At 39.0% G+C, this 24,837-nt stretch overlaps 5 protein-coding genes and 1 pseudogene across 8 annotated transcripts; 4 read left to right on the forward strand and 2 right to left on the reverse strand.

Annotated features, from left to right (window-relative positions):
* Positions 1-219: 219 nt before the first annotated feature.
* Positions 220-1,292, forward strand: LOC111790998 (PRA1 family protein B4). The gene has a single exon (XM_023672162.2). The coding sequence runs from the start codon at positions 355-357 to the stop codon at positions 1,027-1,029; it is 675 nt and encodes a 224-aa protein (XP_023527930.2). The 5' UTR covers positions 220-354; the 3' UTR covers positions 1,030-1,292.
* A 1,699-nt stretch (positions 1,293-2,991) lies between these two features.
* Positions 2,992-6,033, forward strand: LOC111791873 (probably inactive leucine-rich repeat receptor-like protein kinase IMK2). The gene is made up of 2 exons (XM_023673375.2): positions 2,992-5,070; positions 5,180-6,033. Exons 1-2 carry the CDS (start codon positions 3,114-3,116, stop codon positions 5,782-5,784), a joined length of 2,562 nt encoding a protein of 853 aa, XP_023529143.2. The 5' UTR covers positions 2,992-3,113; the 3' UTR covers positions 5,785-6,033.
* A 2,891-nt stretch (positions 6,034-8,924) lies between these two features.
* BRCA2B (BRCA2-like B) lies at positions 8,925-15,295 on the forward strand. 2 transcript variants are annotated; one of them, XM_023670548.2, is made up of 19 exons: positions 8,925-9,366; positions 9,719-10,705; positions 10,789-10,913; positions 10,997-11,151; positions 11,429-11,551; positions 11,643-11,840; positions 11,910-11,991; positions 12,069-12,119; positions 12,353-12,428; positions 12,536-12,647; positions 12,736-12,807; positions 13,004-13,199; positions 13,271-13,453; positions 13,607-13,749; positions 13,816-13,878; positions 13,958-14,168; positions 14,259-14,426; positions 14,539-14,629; positions 14,864-15,295. In XM_023670548.2, exons 1-18 carry the CDS (start codon positions 9,060-9,062, stop codon positions 14,593-14,595), a joined length of 3,309 nt encoding a protein of 1,102 aa, XP_023526316.2. In that variant the 5' UTR covers positions 8,925-9,059; the 3' UTR covers positions 14,596-14,629; positions 14,864-15,295. The 2 variants fall into 2 exon arrangements, 1 of the variants encoding a protein (XP_023526316.2); XR_002814387.2 differs by lacking the exon at positions 14,864-15,295 and having other exon boundaries at positions 14,263-14,426.
* Positions 15,296-16,174: 879 nt separating this feature from the next.
* Positions 16,175-17,129, reverse strand: LOC111789949 (abscisic acid receptor PYL4 pseudogene; annotated as a pseudogene).
* A 1,332-nt stretch (positions 17,130-18,461) lies between these two features.
* Positions 18,462-21,745, reverse strand: LOC111790960 (histone-lysine N-methyltransferase ATXR3-like protein). 3 transcript variants are annotated; one of them, XM_023672104.2, is made up of 5 exons: positions 20,930-21,743; positions 20,391-20,588; positions 19,522-19,804; positions 18,883-19,045; positions 18,462-18,791 (listed from the first exon to the last, which is right to left on the reverse strand). In XM_023672104.2, the coding sequence occupies exons 1-5, from the start codon at positions 21,621-21,623 to the stop codon at positions 18,594-18,596; spliced, it is 1,536 nt and encodes a 511-aa protein (XP_023527872.2). In that variant the 5' UTR covers positions 21,624-21,743; the 3' UTR covers positions 18,462-18,593. The 3 variants fall into 3 exon arrangements, 2 of the variants coding, with proteins under 2 accessions (XP_023527872.2, XP_023527873.2); XR_002814599.2 differs by lacking the exon at positions 18,462-18,791 and adding an exon at positions 19,139-19,397 and having other exon boundaries at positions 18,905-19,045; positions 20,930-21,745; XM_023672105.2 differs by lacking the exon at positions 18,462-18,791 and having other exon boundaries at positions 18,901-19,397; positions 20,930-21,745.
* A 630-nt stretch (positions 21,746-22,375) lies between these two features.
* Positions 22,376-24,818, forward strand: LOC111790130 (putative L-type lectin-domain containing receptor kinase VI.1). Its single transcript, XM_023670957.2, has one exon. It carries the CDS (start codon positions 22,721-22,723, stop codon positions 24,719-24,721), a length of 2,001 nt encoding a protein of 666 aa, XP_023526725.1. The 5' UTR covers positions 22,376-22,720; the 3' UTR covers positions 24,722-24,818.
* Positions 24,819-24,837: the final 19 nt, after the last annotated feature.

The raw sequence follows: 24,837 nt of genomic DNA on the forward strand, positions 1-24,837 counted from the left end.
GTTCGATTGAATAATCTAAAGTTTAATTTTGGTCCATCGAGTTTGAGCTTATTAATAAATGGTCCATGGTAGAGTTGATCAAAATGCTGTATCATTACCCTTCGTTGACCAATGAAATGAAGTTGAATGGACGATCACGATGAGAAGCAGAGAGATATCACAGAGAAGGGTCGTCCTTACGGAATAAACATTCGCTCAGCCGCGTTTTTCTCCACTATTTATTGGTAGGAGAGGTCTTGCGTCGTCGTCAGTTTCCTCATCTCGCCCCTTTTCCCCCATTGACTTAATTACAGGAGAAGCATTCTTCGTTAAAAACTCCCATTTGCCATTGCCTCAAGATCCGCCGACGCGACAATGTCTTCCTCTCCGGCCATACTTCCCATCTCCAATCCTCAATCCCCCGCCATCCTCTCCGCTGCATCCGGCGGTTCTCTCCAATCTCAAGGCCCTGTCACCACGCCGGCCTTCCGCGTCTTCATTAACCACATATCGGAATCTCTCCGGCACGGCCTCTCCCAGCGAAAACCATGGGCCGAACTTGCGGATCGGACGGCATTTTCAAAGCCCGAATCATTATCCGAAGCGACCTTGCGAATTCGCAAGAATTACTCCTATTTTCGCGTCAATTATCTCGCTGTGGTTGCTCTGATCCCTGGCTTTTCTCTCGTTTCTCATCCGTTTTCCCTTATTCTTCTGGTCGGGCTTTTATCCTCGTGGATATTCCTCTACCTCTTCCGTCCGTCGGATCAGCCGCTGGTTGTATTCGGCCGCACATTCAAGGACAGTGAAACCCTAATTCTCCTGGTTTTGCTCAGCGTGTTCGTCGTGTTCCTCACCAGCGTTGGATCGGTCCTCGTTTCGGCTCTTTTGGTCGGTGTGGCTCTGGTTTGTGCCCACGGCGCATTTAGAGTTCCCGAAGATCTCTTCCTGGACGAACAAGACAATGTATCCCCCGGATTTCTCTCGTTCTTTAGCAGCGCGGCTTCCAGCGCTGCCGCTGCCGCCGTGCCTGTGGCTGCTCGCACGTGATTCGAGTACACCAGGGGATGGAACCGCCTTCACTTCGGTATCAGTAAATGCATTAAATCTTGAAAATTGGCGTAGACGAAATAAGATGCAGTTTTTGTTTCTTTTTCTTTTGTGCAAAATTTCATATTAACGATCCGTTCTTTTACCTTGAGATAGAATATGATACTCCGTAAGGTTGTCTGTGGATTCAATTTTTTCCCTTCCTTCTTATACCATGGATCTTATAATTCGAATTTTGTTATAACACAGTGTGAATTTCATTCTTTTATTTGTCCAATTCTACAAGTTTTGAATTTATCGCACATCTTTCGCGCCAATGGTCTGTGATGTATGCTTTTGATATGTAGATCTGGGGTTCTTGCATAGAACCCAAATCCCCCGTGTTCTGTATGCAAGTTTTTTTTTTTTTTCCTTTAATCTTCTGTTGAATTGGAATGTATGTTTGTTCATGATGCACTGCAATGTGGGTCATCTCCCAATTTAGCTGCTACATCCTATCAGGAGGTGTTTAGATTTGGTGTCGTGGAGTTCGCAATTCGCAAATTTCATAATTGGATAAATTTGAGATTGGATTGTACAATAAATAGATTGTAGAAACTTAAATCTTGCTTCGAATTTGGTTTGTAAATTTGCGAGGTATGGATGAGGATATATCACAAGGGTGGATTTATGTTAATAATCGCTTGACCGTATATACACCTCTCAATGGAAGATATATACTTCAAAAGTCTTGTTACTTTTTGCATTGAATTGGTCAAATTGGATTACCGTTCTCATATATTTTCTAGTCAACCCAATTAAACTTAGGTACAAATTGTTGAATGCTTCAGGTTTACAACGTTCATGTTGAAAGTTGTTTCTTCTAAATAGGGGTTGCTTACTTTGCCCGTCAGTTCTCATTTCTTATTGTTACGCGAAGACCGAAGAGGATATGTGAGTAATATATATTATGTAAACAACGAATAGACGGCGACTACGTGTCTGTATATCCCAGAAACTACATTTTTTGTTGTGCAGTGCATAACATGTGCATTGAACAGTTAGTTAAATGCACTGCTAGACATTCATAAACTATTTGCTTGAGATTTCTTGAGAAAATCATATAATATTTGGATCCAATGTCTTGATGTGGGTTTGGAGTTACTTTTCACTTAAAAGGAAAACTGGAAATTGGTGTAAATTGATACGGTTAGAAAAATGATTCAAATTAAAAATTATTTAAATTAATGGATTTATTAATTAAAGGGTTTTAATTGATGAGGGCTGAATTCAATTCACTATTTATGGGATTGAGAACACCCCATTTGCAACGCATATCTGAAAAATAAATGGGTTTTATCAAATGAGGTTTTAGATGTCAATTCTGTGTGCATTTGTCAATCTAATTATTATTTGTGTAAACCATCTTGAACGGATCTGTAATACTTAAATATGCCTTTGATCGAAAAATTAGAACCAACCTATTTTCAAGATTAGTTATTTGTTAAAATTACGGGATGAATTGGACCTCACTAGATTAGACACTAAAACACTAAGTGTAGGGTTGTATTATGAAGTTGAAAATCTGTATAAATTAAATATTCTATGTGAAATTCAAGACAAAAGGCAATTATTTTATCATTAATTTGTGCATTATTATTAAAAATAAGAAATGATGTAGCGCAAGTGGCAGGACGTACGTTATAACTCCCATTATACATTTATCCACCTAATATGCTGACCAAATCAAATATAGCCGTTGGGGGAGCGACAAAGCGTTACAGAAGCAAAGAAAAAAAAAAATGTCACGTAGCCTGAATAACCGAAGAAAAATGTAGCCGTTAGCATAAAAGAATAAAGAGACTGACCCCAGCGTATGCCTTCGCTAAATCCTTCGTCCACCCTAAATTACAACGACATTTCAGGTCCTCACATGCTTCGTCGGACCCAGACCAACTCCTTTCTCTCAGCTAATCTAATTTATTTTTCTTCTTCATCTTCTTCCCCTATAAAACTTATCGTCCCAACTTTCAGAAACCCTAGAATAACCAGAGATACGAAAAGCCATTCTGTTTTCCCTCTTAAACTGAAGTTTCGTTTTGTTCATGGGAAAAACCCACAACCCTCTGAGTGAGTTTCAGGTAAACCCACTTCAGTTCATGCAGATTCCTGTAGCAAAAACAGCTGTTTGGGGCTCTAAATCACCTAATAAGAGCAGAAAGTGGAAGTGCCAACAATGGAGAAGCTGTTCTTCATACCTGATTGCTCTCTTTTTTTCTCATCTTTTGGCCTTTTCCCTTCAACCGGTCACTGGCCAGATGTGGGACGGAGTGGCTGTTACACAAGGAGATTTTCAAGCTCTTCAAGCTATAAAACGCGAACTCATCGACCTAAAAGGAGCTTTGCGTAGCTGGAATGGAAGTACTGGAGCTTGTTCCGGGCAGTGGGCAGGAATCAAGTGTGTGAAGGGGCAGGTCATTGCTATACAGCTTCCATGGAAGGCTCTTGCCGGCCGGATTTCCGACAGGATTGGGCAGCTCCGGGAACTTAGAAAGCTCAGCCTCCACGACAATGTGATCTCCGGCACAGTCCCTCGGTCGCTCGGCTTCCTTCCAAATCTCAGAGGAATTTATCTTTTCAACAACAGATTCTCAGGTTCTATTCCTCCTACAATTGGTAATCTTCCCCTTCTTCAAACTCTTGATTTGAGCAACAATTTGCTCACAGGAGAAATTCCTTCTGGTCTAGCAAATTCTACCAAATTGATTAGAGTTAATCTGAGTTACAATTCATTGTCGGGATCTATCCCAAGTAGCTTTACGCAGTCGTTTTCTCTTACAATTCTCGCCCTTCAGCACAACAATATTTCTGGGACCGTCCCAGATTCTTGGGGTGGTCGAACTTGCCCACTTGCTGTTATAACGCTTGATCATAATGCAATATCTGGGGCAATTCCAGCTTCCTTGAGTAAACTGGAATGGCTTCAAGAGATTTCCATCAGTGAAAATAAGATCTCTGGGGCTATACCAGGTGGAATAGGCAAGCTGAAGAGACTTCGCCTTTTGGATCTGTCGAACAACGCCATTAATGGTGGCTTCCCTTCAAGTTTCTCTAATCTATCCTCTCTTCAATTATTAAATGTTGAAAATAATCGCCTGGAAAGCCAGATTCCAGGAGATATTGATAGATTGCAGAATCTCTCAGTGGTCAAGCTTGGGAAGAATCGATTAAGTGGTGAGATTCCTGCAAGTTTGGGGAACATTTCTGCTATTACCCAACTTGATTTCTCTGAAAATAACTTCACGGGACAGATACCAACATCGCTGATTAGTTTGTTGAATCTGACCTCTTTCAACGTCTCTTACAACAATCTCTCTGGCCCTGTCCCGGTTCTTCTATCAAATAAGTTCAATGCGAGCTCTTTTGTAGGGAACCTTCAACTGTGTGGTTTTAGTGCTTCAACTCCATGTCAACCTGCATCCTCCCCGCAGAATATTACAACTCCATCATCTGAGGTCCGGAAACCACATCCCCGCAAACTCAGTGTGAAGGACATAATTCTGATAGCCGCTGGAGCTCTGTTGGTGCTTCTTCTTCTTCTCTGCTCAATTTTGCTGTGTTGTTTGTTATCAAAAAGAGCTGCTGCTAGAAAGAATGACAAAACGGCTGGCAAGCAAGCGACAGCGAGAAGCGTCGAGAAGGAAGCACCAGGCAGCACCGAAGTGGGGACGGGTGAAGCCGGAGGAAAACTAGTTCATTTTGATGGGCCATTTGTTTTCACTGCTGATGATCTTCTGTGTGCGACTGCGGAGATCATGGGCAAGAGCACATATGGAACAGCATATAAAGCAACATTAGAAGATGGTAATGAAGTTGCAGTGAAAAGATTGAGGGAAAAAACAACAAAAGGGCAGAAGGAATTTGAAACTGAAGTTGTGGCACTCGGAAAAATTAGACACCCAAATCTACTTGCTCTTAGAGCTTACTACATAGGCCCCAAAGGAGAGAAGCTTCTTGTCTTTGATTACATGCCTAGAGGAAGTCTCTCTTCCTTCCTTCATGGTAAGTAAACTCAACCATTGGCTGCTACGACTTCAGAAAGAGGTTATTGATCCATCTATTTAAGGGGTATATTCATAACTCATATACTGACTTTGGTTACTGTATGCAGCTCGCGGGCCGGAAACCACGGTCGATTGGCCAATGAGGATGAAAATAGCGATCGGAATCACGCAAGGCTTGAACTACCTCCACACAGAGGAGAATCTAATTCATGGGTACCTCACGTCCAGCAACATTCTGCTGGATGATCAGACCAATGCTCGCATTGCAGATTTTGGCCTTCCTAAGCTCATGACTTCAGCTGCAGCCACAAATGTGATTGCCACTGCAGGAACACAGGGCTACAATGCACCAGAGCTAACAAAAACCAAAAAAACCACAACGAAGACAGATGTCTACAGCCTTGGAGTCATAATATTGGAACTTTTGACAGGAAAATCTCCTGGAGAAGCCATGGATGGAATGGATTTACCTCAGTGGGTGGCCTCAATAGTAAAGGAGGAGTGGACAAATGAAGTGTTTGATCTGGAGCTTATGAAAGACGCACCAAATATTGGTGATGAACTGCTGAACACCTTAAAACTAGCCCTGCATTGTGTCGATCCATCACCAGCTTCTCGGCCGGACATTCAGCAAATTCTCCAGCAACTGGAGGAAATTAAGACTTCTACTTCTGGTGAGGATAGCGCCAAAACTCAACCAGCAACTGAATAGAGCTACATATAGAGAGAGAATTATAAATTACCGCCAAGATGGGAAGAACATAGAGGTATTGTTATTTTATTTGGTATAGTATAGTGGAGATTAGAGAAGAGTTGTATTCTTTTATTTTTGGTCAGTTAGTATTTGAATTATTCTTTTATTCATATTGATTCTAAGTGCATATTTATTGTTGATGAGATACAAGTATAATACGATCCTTCTGTGATGTATTTTAAGCTGATTGTGAGTTTCTGTTTTTCATTCATTTTTTTCCTGTTAAGAAAAGATTAATCCCATAGCAAATACCGCATTAAGTTGGCTTACATAGTTCAATTGGAGATGTGTTTCTCTTCATTTGTGATCGTCCCTCCCCTAACCATGACTTCCGGCGCCAGAAAACTTCAATTTGCAGGGCAAATTATACCGCCAGCAATGCCTACATGGCTGTTTTCATAAATCACCTCACGAGTTCTGTTGCTCGGCTGCAATCTCTGGCTCCGAATCGCCATGGAATTCCGGATCAAACCTATCATATGATTGTCGGCCTCAATGTTCCTCTTGATCAAGATCCGAGGGAACTGAACCAATTCAAACCATGAAACTATTTATAAAAAATATCAGTCGCAGTCAATTATCTGATCAATCCCTTAAAGTTAATCGAGCTCAAATTCACCGGTAGCATTCTCAGATTAATTGGCTAATTGGCCTTGGTCTAACCCATATTCAAAGCTTAGAAGTGTTTCTTTAACCTCCATTTTACTGTTTCCTTTTTCTATTGACAGTAAGTGGCGCGGGGCCAGCGACAAGAAAACAGTGTTCCTTACTTTTTTTTCCATTAAAAAGGTTGGTGCCAAAAATGACGCGAAGTATTTTGCCCCATCGACGACTGATTATGACTGCATTTATCATGAGGCCTTGTTGAGAAAAGGACTTGAGAGAAGCAAAAAGCATATGGTTTTCTACTATCTGCGAAGAAAATATCAGAAGGTTCCAAAATAGCAAAGATACGGTGCGAAGATTTTGCCTCACATTTCACCCACTATAAAGCAAGAAAGCGACATCATCCTAACCCTCGCGCCAGAGTTATTGGATTTTGTGATATTTGGACTTAACCTAATTGTTTGATGATTTCAAATTTTTATAGTAAACAATCTTTGTTAAGCTATGAACCTAACCTAACCCAAACCAATTCTAAAGAAAACTAAAAAAGAATCTAAAATTTCACTCAGAAAACGATTCATCGGATAGAATATTATGAAAATCAACTTCAGAGACAGAATAATAGTAAAATACTCACTTCTCCTTTCGTCCTCGGTTCTCACACTTGCCATTGCTCTGTTTCTGTAGACTACATTGTAAAGACGGTGATAGCAGAGCAAGGAGAACCGATGAAACTCAGGATGGATAGCGCCGCGGCGGAGGAATCACCGGTTCGGCAGTTCATCAGAAACGGAACCGCCATTGACGGCGCTATCCCTCCTGAGCTTCAGAGGATTCTTCTTCGCTTCATTCGATGTTTCAGGCGGATGGATAGGAAAAATGAAAGCTGCAGCCATTTTTATAGGAGGATTCGGGGAGACGTGAAAAATATGGGGAGATGGAAAATGCGAGAAATTGCAAAAATAAACGGTGGAAAGTAATTCACCAAAACTAAATAATTCTCAAGTAAATGTGGAAAATAAACTAAATTAAATACTTTTTAACATGAAAAAAATAAAAACAATATTTTAAACTATACAACATAACTAAAATATTGTACTTATAATCTTGATTAAGTGTATGATTAATCCGTAATGTAATGCATAGTAGACGATTGTGGTCGACTCAACTGCTCCAATTTGTTGGTTGGTCAACCCGTTCTACCATAGTCATATGCTTGGTCCTTATAATTAAAAAAATTGATACTTATTCCTTAGCCTATGGTTGGGTTGAGTCACCCTATCGAGTTGATTGGAGGACTTGACTTTTGCAATATTAATTCTAGAAGTGCAATGTTAATTAAAATTTAAATACGTTTTTTCTAGTAGTTTGGTGATAATCCCATCGATTGACCTTATATAAAAAATGCACCACTTTTTCAGTGTTAGGTGGCAATCTGAATAACTTCAACCATATATATGAAATGGAAAGTCGTTGGGGTCCACGTGTACCTAGTAACACATCGTTATTATAATTATTAAAGCTAAAGTGATGGTTTGTGTTTAATAAATGGAATAATCATACATAAATAGAGTATGTTTGCTTCAAATCAAAGTATTTTTTTACAACGTTTGATCAAATTTTTCGAGAGCGAACTATGTCCACGTTGGTAAAAATAAATTGAAACACACTTTTCTAATAGTTTGCATGGTAAAAATATAGGTTTATTTTTTAAGTAGCATTTCACTATATTTCAACTCTCCTATTATTATTTTTATATTTTCATTAATGGGTAGTCACCTCACCCTTTAAGATAATTTAAAACTATTTTTAAATATTAAGAACTAAACAATATGAATACTTCAGAGTGAGAGTTTCATGCCGTTTTAAAACGTATCACAAGAAAGTATAAATTTAAAATTATATTTTATTTGTTATTTTTTAAAATTTATAAGTGCTTCAGATATGAGGGTAAGATTAATTTTTAATTTTTGAAACGTTTTAAAGTATTTTTTAAATTTTAAAAAAAATTTAAGTCATTAATGAAATAAATAATATATATATATATTTTTAAAAGCTCTACCCAATCAAAAGACATTTTTGAAACAATTAAAATTAAAAAGACATGAAATAATTTTGAAAGTATATATATATTTTTTAAAGAAAGTATTAATATAATGATATTTTTTATTTTTCATTTAATTTTAAGAGTCTGATAAAAACAAAAAGGTTAGAAATATTTTTAAGATAAAACATCCGAGTATTTGTATTAATTTGGCCGTAAATTTTGTTACTCCGATTCTCTCGCGAACTTGAAAAGAAAAAAAAAAAGGTTTTTATTTCGATAATATATAGAGGGTAGTGAGAGGGATCTCTCTCCCTTTTATCGTCCAATCTAGTGGGCTTAGATGGACCAATATTGGGCTTCGAGCCCAAACCCGAAAGGACAATTAAAAAAAAAAAAAAAGTTGATTTATTTACTTAATTTTGCGAACGTTCCGCGATTTTGACGTTTAACCCATACCCATCGGAACTTCTTCCCTCCCCGGTTCCGAAATTTCCCGCCATTTAATTTCTGGAAACATTTTTTCATCAAAACTCGAATCAAGAAACTGAGCTCAGAGGCGACGCAAACTCCGCTGCGTCCAATGTCGTCGTGGCAGATTTTTCCCAAAGCCGGCAACAATTTCCAGTGGGAACTAACCGGCGAGCGTCTCGAAGTCAAATCCGACTGCGAACAAAATGTTTCCCTTTCTCGAAGTAACAGCAGCTCCGTTGCCCGTCTCCCATCCATGGCCGACCTCTTGCTCTGCTCTAGGTTCATGCAAAGTCCAGAGGACGCCGATGCAGGCGCTCCGATGTTTCGAACCGGATTGGGAAAATCGGTTTCTGTTAAACAGTCTTCAATCGAGAAGGCTTTATCTATGCTCGCCGATGACAACGCTCCAGATATAGGTCTTTCTTCACTCTCTTAATTCCATTAATTCCTTTAACTAAATGTTCCTCCCGCCTTGTTTTCTGTACGGTCAACAGCCATACTCAAAATTTTGCTCTATGCCCAAGTTTTTTAGTGCAATACATATTTGGACGAGCTGTATAGAACTTATCAAATTGGCTGCGTGCTGTTACTCTTTCAAAATTTATGTAGCTCGCAATTTTGATTCATATTCTATCTCTGCTACTCACTGGCTTCAGTCTATCATTTTACATTTAATTTATTATTGCCCTTTTCCCTCGTTCGTGTGTTATGGTAACTAGGGTGCTCATCATTGATGGATAAATCTCTCTACTATTTGAATTCGTGCAGGTCAATTGCATAAAGGAGGTAATTTCTCCAATTCTCTCTTTCAAACGGGCTCTGGGAAATCAGTCAACGTTTCTTCTCAAGGTCTTCTTAGAGCCAAGACATTGTTAGGACTGGAAGAAGATGATACTTGTTCCAATTTTCAAAGATTTGGACAAGCTATCAGTCCTTACGATTTTGAGGGGGAATTTCTGGAATCAAAAGGTGCGTGTGGTATGGAGAACACGAGCAATACATTGGTCTCTAATACTTTCTTTTCGAGAAGTTCATTAGAGAATCACGCCAGCCCATCATTCAAACAAATTGAATTGCCTAACAAGGCTCCCAAGCCTCCTGCAGTGAAGTTTCATACTGCCGGGGGGAGATCCTTATCTATTTCAAGCGATGCACTACAACGCGCAAGAAGCCTTCTTGGTGACCCAGAGTTGGGAAGTTTCTTGGATGAAGGGGACGTGGATTGCTATAAGGAAGATATGGGAAATGCAACACCGTCAAATGGGAAACATGCTTTTCACACTCCTTCCTTCAACATGGAAGACTCAACAACTACTAAACACACATCTAAAAGCTTTGTTTCCCCCTTACGACCATCTTCCAGAGCTATGCAATCTTCATTCAAGACAAAAAGTATATTAGGGAGTAATTTGATGAAGAAATTTGATGCAGCCGAACAAGAAAGTATTAGCAGGTTTGACGACAATAAATCCTGTTTGCCAGAAACTTTAGGCTGCCAGCCTAGTGAGCCAAGTACAATAGTAGACAATGTTTCTGAAAATGGAATTAGATCAGGGATCCATTTAGGCGAGCGATCATTTGGCGGGCCTCTAAATGACATATCGAATATTGCTGACTCAAGAAGTAGAAGCGATAGAGCTAGTAATAACGAAAAGAGGAAGCTTTGGAGTACAAGTTCTGTATCTCCATTCAAAAGGCCCCGAAATTCCAAGTTCTCCACCCCCTTGAATAAGAATGCATCACTTGTTACCACAAGTCAGTTTACCTTCTTTAGTTTTTTCTCATCTTATTCGTTAGCTTCAATATTTTTGTGAAATCTTGATTACATTTTTGACCAGGTTTATCTACTTCATCATCTAGTAACTTTAGTTGCAAAAAAAGGGTTTCCACTCGGTATCCACACCAATCCTCAAGGATGTATATCAAAGAGTATTTTGGAAGACCTCCATCAACCCGAGACAAGGTAAGTTGATCTAAGATCAGCACGCTCTAATTTTTCTGTGGAGTTTTGATACTGAGGCAATAATTTTCACTATGGTGAAATAGTTGGATTACCTGCCAGATGAAGTCAGAAGGATGAATGCAGAAAATGCAGAGAAATATAAAGTTCCTGACAACTCTGGCACAAATTGTATTGGAGTAGAAGCTTTTCGTCATATGTTAGTCGAGTCTGGAGCTTCTCTGCAACATTCTTCTGAATTGTAATTTTTTCTGACTTCATCTTCTTATTGTAATCCTTACACACACTAATATGAAAAGGTGCAACCAACCAAATAAATGCAACTTGGATTTCGATGAAGCATTTCTCTGTTACCCTTGTGTGTTCATGAGAAGGTTGGACGTGGAGTTGCTTAGCCTAACATTCTCACAGTTTGCAGAGGGAGATATATGAGATATATGATCAGTTATTGCTCCATATTGAGTTTTCTCGATTTCTTCTGTTAGTTGAGTTTAACTTTGGTGCTTTTGGCTGTTTAGGTGGGTCAAAAATCACTACAAGTGGATTGTTTGGAAACTGGCCTGCTACGAAAGGCAATGTCCAGTCAAATCAAATGGAAATTTTTTGACAGTTTCCAATGTTCTCGAGGAATTGAAATATAGGTGAATAATTGCATTTGTTACTAAAATATGATAGAATCAAGCTGCACCATGTTTATAAAAATAATGAGATTAACCATTTAATGTTTGAAAGGTATGAAAGAGAAGTTAATCAAGGCCACCGTTCTGCAATAAAGAGAATACTGGAAGGAGATGCACCGCCATCTATGTTGTTAGTTTTATGTGTTTCAGCTATTCGCTCAAATTACAAATCAAGGTCTCAAGCTTGTTCATCCTCGACCAATGGGTCTGATTATGGTGAAGGGGCAAAAGTTGAACTCACCGATGGGTGGTATGGAACTGACCCCATAGATCTTTCACTACCTATTTAGTTCTTTGTCATTGATATTGGACGTGGTAGGTATTCTGTTGATGCTCTTTTGGACGGGCAGCTGTCAAAGCAACTTCTTTCGGGAAAACTGTTTGTGGGACAGAAACTCAGGGTAATTTATCTATCAATTAGCCAATCCTTTATTCATTCAAAGTGCTTCCAGCTTACAGTTATGCCTCTCTTTTGAAGATATGGGGAGCGAGATTGTGTGGTTGGATCGGGCCTGTTTCACCTCTTGAGGTTGTTTTTCTTAATTAATTTATTGATTATGGTGTCTATTCTTCAAATTATTCTTTTTAGTTTATGTAGTTTGATAATATTTCATAATGGAAGTCTTTGTACTGTTGGATAAAATCAACGCATAAAGACACTGTTGAATCAATTTTGAATATGAAAATCAACTATTTGTCTATTCTTTGTTTAGACTTGCTGATTTATTCCTGACCATTTGTGGCTTTCATCATCAACTACAGATGTCAGGGGCTGTTTATTTGACCTTGCATATTAATGGAACTTTTAGAGCTCATTGGGCCGATAGACTGGGATTCTGTGAGTGCCACAGAAATTCTGTTGAAAATAACAATTTTCTACCTCAGACAACTCAAGCCTGTAGTACACTTTTTTATTCATGCTCAACACTTCAATTTTCAATGTAGGCAAAAATGCTGGTGTTTCATTATCCTTTAAGTGCATCAAGAGTAGTGGAGGTCCAGTTCCTTCGACTTTGGTTGGAGTCTCACGGAAATACCCTGTTCTTTACAAGGAGAGGTAATTCAAGATGATTGTGTTGACTATTCTGTGTGAAATGCTAAAAATGATAAAACCTTGTCATCGAACTTCGTCCCGATTGACATAGGTTAGGTGATGGGGCATCCATAGTAAGAACCGAGAAGATGGAGATGAAGACCAGGCAATTATATGATCAGAGGTGGATACCCAAGCTGTTTCTTACAAATTCGTTTTTTTTAACACGGACGATAATATTCTACCACATTTCAGTTTAGTTTGTCTGGTATAAGTTAATGATCGAATATGATTCAGTAGAAAAGATCAAATAAAGTATTGCAGATTCAATTGGGAGGTTTTGTTAGCTTCGTATTATGGTTGACTGATGTTGGCTGCAGGTGCACAGCTATTGTAGATGGTATTGTTTCTGAATTCCAGAGAGGGACAAAGAGTCGTATCTACAGTGAGTGTGATAGTGAAGAAGGGGCAAAACTCTTTAAGATCCTCGAGACAGCGGCTGAACCTGAACTTTTGATGGCAGAGATGAGTCCTGAACAGTTAACTTCTTTTGCGAGCTACCAAACAAAAATAGAGGTTATCATTCTTTTATGTTATTATTGCGAGACAGATTAAATCAGAATGTTAAACAGGACTTCAAATTTTAGGCAATCAGGCAATCGGACATGGAAAAATCAATCAGGAAAGCGTTAGCAGATGCTGGGTTAAGTGGGAGAGATGTCACTCCATTTATGAGGGTGAGAGTGGTTGGACTTACAAGCAAAAGCAACCAAAGAGAAACCCATAGGAAGGAGGGCTTGATTACAATCTGGAATCCAACAGAGAAGCAGGTGAATTCAATCTTTTGCATTGCTTTCTACACCAATGAATTATTAGTATTACTTAATCATTTCTCGAGTTCAATTGTCATGTGCCTATGACGAATGAGCAAGATGGAGTTGCCTCACCAGTGTCTGATTGAATTTCCTTAAACAATGTGATAGCAACTTGAGCTGGTAGAGGGCCAGGCATACGCTATTGGAGGACTTGTGCCAATAAATTGCGATGCGGATATTCTTTACTTGCAAGCAAAAGGATCAACTACCAAATGGCAGTCTTTATCTCCACAGTCAATGAAATGCTTCAAGTACGTATTTCCACGTCTCTTGTTTTGCTAAAATTGAGGTGCAAACTCATGCCTTACCTGCCGCAGGCCCTTTTATAACCCCCGAAAATCAGTTTCGTTATCAAATTTGGGGGAAGTCCCTCTATCCAGGTAAGGCGGCTTGCAACTAAATCTCTAGAAGGCATCATTAGATTTCTAGACATTAACATACTATCCTTCTATTATGCAGTGAATTTGATGTCGTTGCAATTGTTGTACACGTGGGGGAGGTTTTTACAACTGCTCATCAGAAGAAACAGTGGATATTTGTGGCAGATGGTTCGATATCCGAGTCACATTCAGAAGGCACATCCAATTCACTGCTTGCTATTAGTTTCTGTTCACCGTATGCGGATGATGAGTCATTTGTGCCAATCAACTGCAACCTTACCGGCTCAACTGTATGTACATGTAGTTGCCTTTTCTTTGTTCTTTCCCAAATCCAAAGTGCATTATCCCTTGTTATATTGTCAGTGTTAATTTTACTTCAGGTAGGTTTCTGCAATCTTATTAAGAGATCAAAGGACCAGATCAATAATCTCTGGGTGGCAGAAGCAACAGAAAATTCGTCCTACTTTTTGAATTTCGATTCTGTCGATTGTTCTCACATGAAAAACGCTGCAGTTTCTGCTAAAAGATGGGCAGAGAATTCCACTTCAGTTTGTACTCTGTTACTATGTTTCTGAAAAATTTCAACCATTTTGGTGTACATACTTCACTGATCATTGATTTCTCTGGACTTAATCCATCGTCCTTGTTTCTTCCATTCAGATTATCGAGAATCTCAGGGAGATGATTTTATTTATGATTGGTGATCGTAAAGGCTAGTGGGAAAATGAGCTGATCGGACCTGGATTTTAATGTAAGACTCTCTTTGCATCTTATTTATTTATTTTTATCATAGAACAAGAGTTTAGGGTAATTAATTTCAAAATATACAACTGTAAATATATTCTATAAATTTATTTAGAAAACGTGTGTAAAATAGTAAGCATTAAACACTAAGATCAATGGCGGATTAACATAAAATCAAAATGGGAGGTGTTCTCATTTTAAACCTCATCAATATTCTGAATAATACAAAGCTGTTTTGCAGATCCTTGTCAAAAAAGAAGAGAAGGAAAAGGTCTTTGTCACAGCAATGGGACGAGCAGGCGCATGATATCCTCCATGAATTGCAAATTGTCTTTCATGTGCCGTCGGCTATGAATCCTCCTGCCTTCCTTATTAACAAGATTTGGCATTCATCATGTGCATTGATTACAGAAGGCAGCTCGCTATGCCCTGTGGACAAAAGTGGGAATGGATTGGCGTCTGTGGCATCCATCATGTAAGTAAAACTTGTGTGGCTCAACCTTCAGTTCCTTTCTTTGATTTAGCTGTCCATAATTTTCCATGGATTGAAAGGGACTGACGGCTTGGGTTGGTTCTGTTTGATGTATATCATATCAATTATGTTCTCATAGCTGGAATTATTTTTGGTACAGTTTATCATTATTCCTAATATACCCTTTAAAAATCTTTATAACCGGCTGCTTCCAAAATAATTGCAGAGACATTCCATTTATTAGCATAAATAATTGATCATTTAAAACTCTGTTTCTTTTCCTGCTACTTCCAGCTATCATGGAACGTCTGTGAATCAGCTTTGAAATCAGACCAAAATTTGTTTGACTTTGACTGTACAATTACCTCACTTGAAGGTTGGCTTCATTGACCGAGTATTAAAAAAATAAAAAAATAAAAAAGAAAAAGAAGGCTGATATCTTTGCAGCCACTAACGACGTCCTGACAGAGCTTTCTGAACACAAAATGGCGCCCATTTCACGTGCCCAAAATTTTCCATTTAATTCATAATAGTCTCGCTTGGCCTATCTAGATCTCTGTTCATAGAAAATTACAAGTCCATTTAATTTTAAAAGTTAGAAATTAATTTCTTTAGTTTGATAAAATTTATAAATTGATTATTCTGTGACTAATTTTTTTTTTTTTCAAATCAAATGTACAACTTGCCATTGGATTGGCTTAACCCTAAACCCCATGCTCCATCGATAGTCGTCTCCTCTGTCCTTAACAATGTTACTTCCTCTCTCTCTAAACCCTTTTAACGACTTTTTATAATATAAATATTAGAAAGTTGATTATAGAAAATACCCTTTAAAATTTTGAACTTTGTTTAAAAAATATGATTTTTTAAAGATCAATTGTATTAATGTAAGTTTAAAAGTTCACTAACTTTATAATTATCTTTAAAATAAAATACTATTTTATTTTATTTTTTTAATTCTAGGGTAAGGGTATAATATAATCATTGTAAGTTTATAATTATGTTTGAAATAAAATACTAACTCCTTTTGTCCAAAATATGAACTGAATACAAACACTTCAGAACAAAAGAGAGAGAAAATTCTAGAGAAAAAGGCATTTGGTAGCCCATGAAAATTTATAGACAATCAATTAAGCCAGAAATTGAAGAAACGAACAGAGCAAAATAGTGAATGTTCAAGTTAATGAAGTTAACTTACGGCGGAGACTGGTTGTTGCGTTTATGCAAATTCTCGGCGAGTTGAGCCAACGACTGAAGATTGCATCGCAGAATGGTATCCACGAAAACGGTGGTTTCTTCTTTAGTATTTCCCGGCGGCGTATCCACGGCGTAGGACTCAACGACCACAGTTTTACTTACGTCGTCGGCCACCGATGGGTGGAGTGTGGTGACGGATCTGTAGTTGGCAAGGCGATGGTCGCCGCCGATCATGCTGAAACTGAGGATGTGGTGTTCGTCGTCGAGAATCTCGAGGCGTTCGGTGCTGCGGCCGGCGGGAAGGCCGGAGATGACGTGAACCTCCCGGAGGGTTCCGACGTTGCCGTCGCCGACGACTACGTGGCAGCTCTTGACGAAGTGCTTGTAGGCCTGAGGGTTGTCAAACCGCCGGACCACCGACCAGACGGTGGATATGGGGGCGGCGATTTCTTGGACCACGGCGGAGCAGGTCTGGTTAGGCCCTACCGTATGCGTGTGGTAAACGGCCACAGATTTCGGCACCTGGAACCATTTCTGGTTCTCTTTCTGGCAATGGATTGAGGCGGTGGTTGAATCGGAGCCGTTGATTCGGTCTATTAGAACAGACGATACAGAGGGTTTCGAAGGCATTTCCAATGAAGAGAGCCTTTTACAATTCTACGCGAAGCCAAAAAAAAAGAAAAAACAACAACAAAATTAACTAATAATGAAAGAGAGAGGATTTAACATTTGCCGGCCGCCACGGCGGCGATCCTTCACGGCGGTCCGGCGGTTGATTTATAAGCTCAGCCTGATGGTTTGGTTTTTCCGCTTGGATCACAGACAATATTCAATTGCGTGGATATCAGTTATATACAACATACCAGTCGTCAGAGTAACTTTATGCGTTGGTATTACCAAAACACCCATTCCTTGCCCTTTTAATTACAAAATTACTTGTCATTCTGTATTGACGAAGCCAAATTGAAATTGAACAATTCAGAATAAATCCAATAGGTTACACTAAGGAACCATTCTTTAAATTTTAATTTGCGTCTAATATTAAAAAATTTAAATGATGTATTAGATATAAAATTAAAAATTAAAAAGTATATTGGATGTAAAATACGATTAGACTCAATATTAAAAAAAAAAAAGAAAAAAGAAAAAAAAAAAAAAAAGAGGAAGTTTATTTGAATCGTAATCGAATTAAATGGAGGTGGTCCCACAGCTTACCTAAATGGGGGTGGGAAAATTCATATGGGCAATGACATAAATACTACAGGATCGTGTTGAATGAATATTCCGTTGATGTACAGAATGAAAAGGGCGGATTGTAAATAAGAGGGCAATGCAAGGGCATGTGAGTAAAATCGCATCCTGCAAATGGGCAACTTGCTCAATGGGCGTTGGCTGCACGTTGAGGAATAACTAATAAGGTATAGAAAGAGAGTATCGGGAATTTGAGCAGAGAACGATTGGTGGGGCGACAATTTTCTCATGCAATAAACTTTTTTAAATTCAAAATTCAATTTAGTAAAACAAAACTTATTATGGGGATAATTTAAGACTCGAATCAACTAATTATTATTATTTTAAATATATTAAACTTAATTAATCAAAATTAACTTTCAACCTAAATCAAATCAAAGCGATTATATTTTTTGAATTTTCTTAAACAACCCTACTTTTGTAATTTAGTGTTTAATTAATGAGAAACAATATTTATATAATTAGCTATGTTGGATTTGGGAAATTCGAATATCTATAATATTGATTGTTTGGCTTTTGAAAGCCTTGGAATTATTTAATTTAATTTAATTTCCATGGTTGAATATTAGGGTGCAGCCTTCAAGTTGCAACATTTTGGTGAAAAGAAGAAAAAAGGGAAAGAAAATGGTGACAGACCACCAAATAACCATATACCATTAACTGGCTCACAATCCTCCGTCGTTTTGTCCAATCATTTGCTTTCCTTCTTTAACAACAACTCCATCCGTCCATCGCCCTTCCCTTCTGGATTTGATCTCTGCCTTTTTTTTTTTTTTTTTTTTCTTTTAATATCAACCACATTTTTTTGGGCCCAGCTCGGTTGGGCGTTAATGGGCCTAAAGCCTACTTGGGCCCATGTCGGCCTCATGACATTTTTCACCCAGAAACGAATATAACAATTAATTATACAATCGAGCAATGAAGTAGATGTAAATAATTGGAATAATGGAGTTTTAGCGATGACTAAGACTAATTAATTTCAAAATAATAAATCATTTACTCTCAAACCGTAGCTGAACTTTGCAAAACTGCTAAGAGAATAAATCGTAAGCTATTGATCGTTTCTGACTTTGACCGGCCGCCGCTCGTATTTGGACCTCTTCAATGCCTTCCTCTTCTCCAGCCGCGCAGCTCTTCTGGCAGCAGCATCAGCCTGGACCTTCTCGACTACTTTATCGAAGCCAGGAATCTTCCGCTCCAACCTACTGTAAACTCTAGCGCTGAGGTTGGAGAATAACCTAAGCAGTCTCTGCAACAAAGGGACAGAGGTTTCGTTATCCTGACTCACATATCTCTACCAAACTTATAAGAATGAAGCCGTCGTAAGTTAAGTAGTGTACCTTCACATCATCATTCCAATGCCTGATGTATGGAGGCCCAGTCGTGTACGACCCAAGACGTTCACGATGCCATTTCCCACTATATGTTATCTGATCCATTGCTTGCTCCACGCTTAGAACCTCCCATGGTCTTAACCCGGGTAGAATTTTAGCTAACTTGTACCTGCCATACCGCAGATAACAACCACGACGCTGAGTATAAGAATCTAGTGGAGAATGGATATTTAAAGTTGAATTATGTATCCAAAAAAGTTACTGCATTGGCCAACGTTAAGAAGGACACTTCATCCTCAGCTACGGAATGAACAATTGAAGAGAAACGAAGTTACCACCATGGATTTATTGTTGAGGATAGTTGGGAGAGGAGTGCCACCTTGGTTAATTAAGGAGATGATCATGGGTTTATAAGCAAAGAATACCGTCTCCATTGGTATGAGGCCTTTTGGAGAAACCAAAAGTAAAGCCATGAGAGCTCATGCTCAAAGAGGACAATATCTGTTAGTGGTGGACTTCGACTGTTACAAATGACATTAAAGACAGGTGGGCTCGGGCTGTTACATTTATTATAACTAATAAAACTAAAATGGGTGTAATTCATATAAATAGAGATATAGTGAATCGAATGTGGGGTGGACATACCTTAGATCCCTAGGGATGTACTTGTTTGGCATGTGGTCTGCCTCCAACAAAGTTGTCAGCTCAGTTCCACTTGCCCAGAGAAAAAGCGCATGGCTAGGAGTTCTAACTCCTGGCCAAACACCGTCATTAGCTGCTAATACTGCTAGATCTCGTCTCTTGCTCTCTAAAGCCTCTTGTTGCAGTTGCTTGTAGGTTTTCTTCTCTTGTCCCTTAAGAGGAACCCATGGAGGGATGCCTTTCTGCAATTTATGAATAAAAGCAGTGGCAGCAGCGCCGAGTCTAACTGGAAAAACAACCATGAGCCAGTAAACCTCTTTGTAAATAATGACATCTGTTTATAAATCATTTATAAATCAACTAGATGGGGCAGAAGTCAAACAGGGGATGGCGAGAACAATAAATAGATATAACAAACACGAAATGAGATGTAACAAATACGATTAGAGCATAAAAGTAGGAACCGAGTTAAAGATGGCAGCTAGCCACAAATAAAGTGAGCAGTGATTTGAGTGATATTGACGGGATTTATGGTTCTCTATATCGCCTCAAGCTTAGCTAGTTTTCCAAGATCTTGTAAAGATAGGAAAAGCTACATAAAGTATTTGTGAACAAGTGTTCTCTACCGTAAACCCAGCTAGTAAAAAACTCCTACATCAGGCAGGGAGCAACCAATTAGAAGCTGGGGTGCATTCCAAAAACAGCATACATCTTGAACTGTAATGTGGTGATCTACTTAAAGACTAACAATAAGTAATGCTCAAATTAAGCATACAACTATTGATGTTACAAATTCAGGGTAAATTTCTTGATACCTTCAACTTCATACTTGCAAGGAGAAATGAAAAGATAACCATAGAAGTTTAACTGACCTTCCCAAGTGGCAATTGCACTCTCCATTCCGTAAACCATGTGAATTGGCGCCCATTCGTCCATGTCCTCCCCCCAGATAAATGTGTCCTTGTCAATAATCCCACCTCCCCAAGCTGTTTTGAGAGTGATTAGTTCCAATGGCCCTCGAGTACGACCTAACCGATCCTTATAGTACCAACCTCCACTCTTCATTATAACTGCAAAGTCAACACAATCATGCTAAAAGCCATGAATACAATACAAGACTAGGAAAGCACTTTCGAATCACTAAGCAACTTCATGAAACTGATCAAACATGACTGAAATGTAGACTATACAGGTTTATCAAACAATGTAAAAGTAAATCCAAGATAAAACGAAGTGCCTATCTAAGAAACTTGGGCAGAAGAACATAACAGGTCTAATATGAGCCCGTTTCATGATGGAACTCCGATAGCCCATGCCAATGTGGCTTCCACGGCTCGATATAGCTCAAGGCAATGACAAAAATGGGAAATCGGCGCGCATTCTTCAGGGAACAACACCAATTTAGACTTACAATCATAGTACCGCTCCTCGAGGCGCTTATATCCAATGGCCTGAGCAACATCGATCGGGCGACCAGGTGGATAAGGTCTTTGCCGGTAGCCCCAAAGCCCCAAAAAGAACTGTCTCGCAAAATCCCAAAACTTATCATCGGATTCTTTTCTCGTTTTTATTGCTTTCCTCGGCATAGGCCGCCCATCAAGCCCAGTTACATGAGGAATTGCCCTCCATAGCTTCCTGTCCTCACGTCTGTATGGATTCTCATTCTCTTTGAGCTCAAGTTCATTGTATTTGGCTGCAATTTTCTCCGCACGTTCCAGAAATTGCACAACAGGGCTATCTCGTATCGCTTTCCAGAGCTTCTCGTTTTTTTCCAGCTCCTCTTCAGTAGGATTCTCTTTCTTCTCAAAAACAGGATCTTCGCTCAAGATTTTCTCAACCTCAGGGGTGTGTCTGTAATCGGGTAAATTTTCGCATTCCCAGTAGAATTGATCTAGCATTTCGCGGTAATACCCTGGTTTTTCGGGTGCTTCCTCTGGTTTTTTCTGCTTCTTGAAGACATTAGAGAGGCTAATTGAAGCAAAGTTCGGGGACGTCGAGGATTTTTGAGACAACGAGTCTCTAAATGCAATGAGATTGAGGGGAGAAATGGGATTAGGACGCCTGGAGAACCAATTCTCAAAGGGGTTGAAGTTGATTGACGCCATAGCCGAGACACAACTCTGCTTAAAGAAGGTGAATCAGTTAGTAAAATGTTGAGACTTGAGGCGATTAAAGTAGGGTTTGGGACCTGCCTGAAGATGGAGGGATTCGCGGAGGAGTCATGGAGAGTGATTGGAAGCGAGTGGATAGACAACACTGAAATTGGGCCACATAAATGGGCTGAAATGATAAAATGGAATCTTGGCCCATACATAAATTGGCCCAATGGATATAATATAAGCATTGAATAAGGTGAAAATGGCTGATGATTTATAACTTTATTTATTTATTTTTTTATTTTTTATGTTACATCACAATTACTCTATCCTATGATTTCAATGACATTATTTGATATATACATTCAGTAGAATTTTTCAATTTTACTTTAGTAGTGTTATTAAATGAATTGTGGGTTATTTTCTCTTTGAGGCGGTTATAGTTTGTCGTTGAATATTTCTCTTTTTTTCTTTATGTCTTCGTCTAATGTTGTTTTTTCAAATTAAAAAAGAAAAAAAATAAACAAAATATTAAAAGCATGATCAAAATTTATGGAATTTTTTTTTTATTTAATATCAAATAAAGAAAACTTTTTAAAGCGTAGAAATTTATTTGTCGTTAGCATAAAATAAAAGTCAAAAACTGAATATTATAATACTAAACAAAAACAAAAAAAGGAAGACTCGCGGGTTGTCACCAATGGTGGGTGGAGTGTCGAAGCTCGGAAGCTTCAAAACTCTCTTCTCCACCACATCTTTGGAGAGCAATTTGTGTGTGAGTTCAAATTCTCTTGAATTTTCTTATTGGAGAAACTCCTAATATTTTCTGTGTCATTTTCAGTATTTAATTAACGTCGCAAAATTCAAACTAATTGAAAAAATATGTTCTTTGACTATGGAAACTTTAGCAATGCCGATGGTCCCATGACTCTTACATCTTCCTCCCAATTGCCATTTTCACATCCTCATCTCACTATTTATCAGAGTTTCTTTCATAGCTACGTCCATGGAAGATTATTGCTTTCTTCTTAACCTCTGATTTCTTTCTTTCTTGCTTTCTTTCTTTTCTTTCTTTTCTTTCTTTTCTTTCTTTTCTTTCTTTAACAATGGCTATGGGAGTTTCGTTAGCTTGCTTTCTCATATTTGATTTCTATGTTTCTGCTCTTTCTGTTCAACCTTTGTTTGTCTACCATGGATTCAATAATTCAGATCTTATCCTTCGTCAAGGAGCTTCTGTAGAGGCTTCTGGCTTGTTGAGGCTAACCGACAGCACCCAGTTCGTTATAGGCCAGGCTTTCAATCCTAATGCCCACCAGATGTTTGATAAAAGTTCTGAACCAGTTTTAGACGTTTCTTCTTTCAGCACAACTTTTGTGTTTGCCATAGTTCCATCAAGCTCCAGTTCGCGAGTTGGGTATGGCCTCGCCTTTGTTATAGCTCCATCGACCACATTTCCAGGTGCTGCAAGTGAACATTACTTGGGATTATTCAACTCCTCCAACAACGGCGACGCTTCCAATCATATCTTTGCAGTCGAATTCGATACTCTTAATGGCCACGACGACCCTCGAAATTCGAAGGGAAACCATGTCGGAATCAACAAGAATGGCATGCGATCAAATGCGTCTGAAGCGGCTGAGTATTCTGACTATGGCTCTGATGTGAAAACGGAGGTGTATTTGGATAGTGGTGATCCAATCCAAGCTTGGATTGACTATAGTCGCCATAGTAAGGTTGTGAATGTCACGATAGCTCCTACAGATGTGGACAAACCAACTGAGCCATTGATTTCATATCGCATAAACCTGAATTCAGTTTTGAAAGAGACAATGTTTGTTGGGTTCTCTGCATCAACCGGAATAGAAACAAGCTTCCACTACATTTCAGGTTGGAGTTTTGCTATCAATGAACAAGCACCTGCGTTAAATGTTTCTCAGCTACCAAAACCACCAAAAATGGACATTTCTCCGCCGTCAAAATTCAATCCTCTACTCACCGTTGTTGTACCAATATTATCTGCCATGACATTTATAGGAATTTTGTTCTTAGCCTCTTTATTCAGAAGAAGAGTACGAGATGACAGCCTTGAGGAATGGGAAAGAGATTGTCCTCACAGATTTGGCTATAACGATCTTTATAAAGCCACAAAGGGATTTAAAGACTCTGAGCTCGTTGGATCAGGTGGCTTTGGCTCAGTATACAGAGGTGTCTTGCCTTCCACTGGAAGTGAAATTGCTGTGAAGAAGATAACACGAAATTCGACTCAGGGAATGAGGGAATTCGCTGCCGAGATCGAAAGTTTGGGCCGATTACGACACAAGAACTTGGTGAATCTCCAAGGATGGTGCAAGAAAAAGAATGATCTTCTCTTGGTTTATGACTATGTTCCAAATGGAAGCTTGGATTCTCTCCTCTACCATCCAAAACACAACTTTGTGCTGAATTGGGAACAAAGAATCAACATCCTCAAAGGCGTTGCTGGTGGATTGCTGTACCTACACGAAGAATGGGAGCGAGTAGTGATCCATCGAGATGTTAAGCCGAGTAATGTGTTGATAGATATCGACATGAATGCTCGATTAAGTGATTTCGGTCTCGCGAGGTTATACGACCACGACCAAGTATCGCATACAACCAGTGTCGTTGGCACCATTGGCTACATCTCACCCGAGTTGGCTCGCACCGGAAAAGCATCTAAAACCACGGATGTGTTTGCGTATGGAGTTCTAATACTTGAAGTGGCTTGTGGAAGAAGACCTCTAGAATCAGATATATTCATATTGGTAGATTGGGTAATGGAATGCCATGAAAGAGGGCGTATTCTGGACGCAGCCGATCCGAAGTTGAGTGCAGTTTATGACATGAATGAGATGGAGATGGTGCTGAAACTTGGGCTTCTATGTTCCCACTACAACCCTGAAGCAAGGCCAAGCATGAGGCAAGTCACGAGATATCTTAATGGAGATGACCAAATTCTTTCTGTTCATCCTCCAAATTATTCTCAACTTACCTTCCAATCTAGCTCCGGATTCACTCAATTCATTCCACCGTCTTCGCGGACTTCATCTGCTAGTTTTATCTCAACCTCCATAGATCTAAGCAGGTAAACAATTACCTTTTCTATTTACTTTTTCTAACTTCATCCATGTAAATCAATATCATTTACATACCCTAATAAAATTGTTTCCATATGTTGAACTCAAATTAGCCCACGATCATTTAC

This window comes from Cucurbita pepo, chromosome 3 (assembly GCF_057944985.1).
Source record: "Cucurbita pepo subsp. pepo isolate OVF chromosome 3, ASM5794498v1, whole genome shotgun sequence".
Taxonomy (NCBI): Eukaryota; Viridiplantae; Streptophyta; class Magnoliopsida; order Cucurbitales; family Cucurbitaceae; genus Cucurbita; species Cucurbita pepo.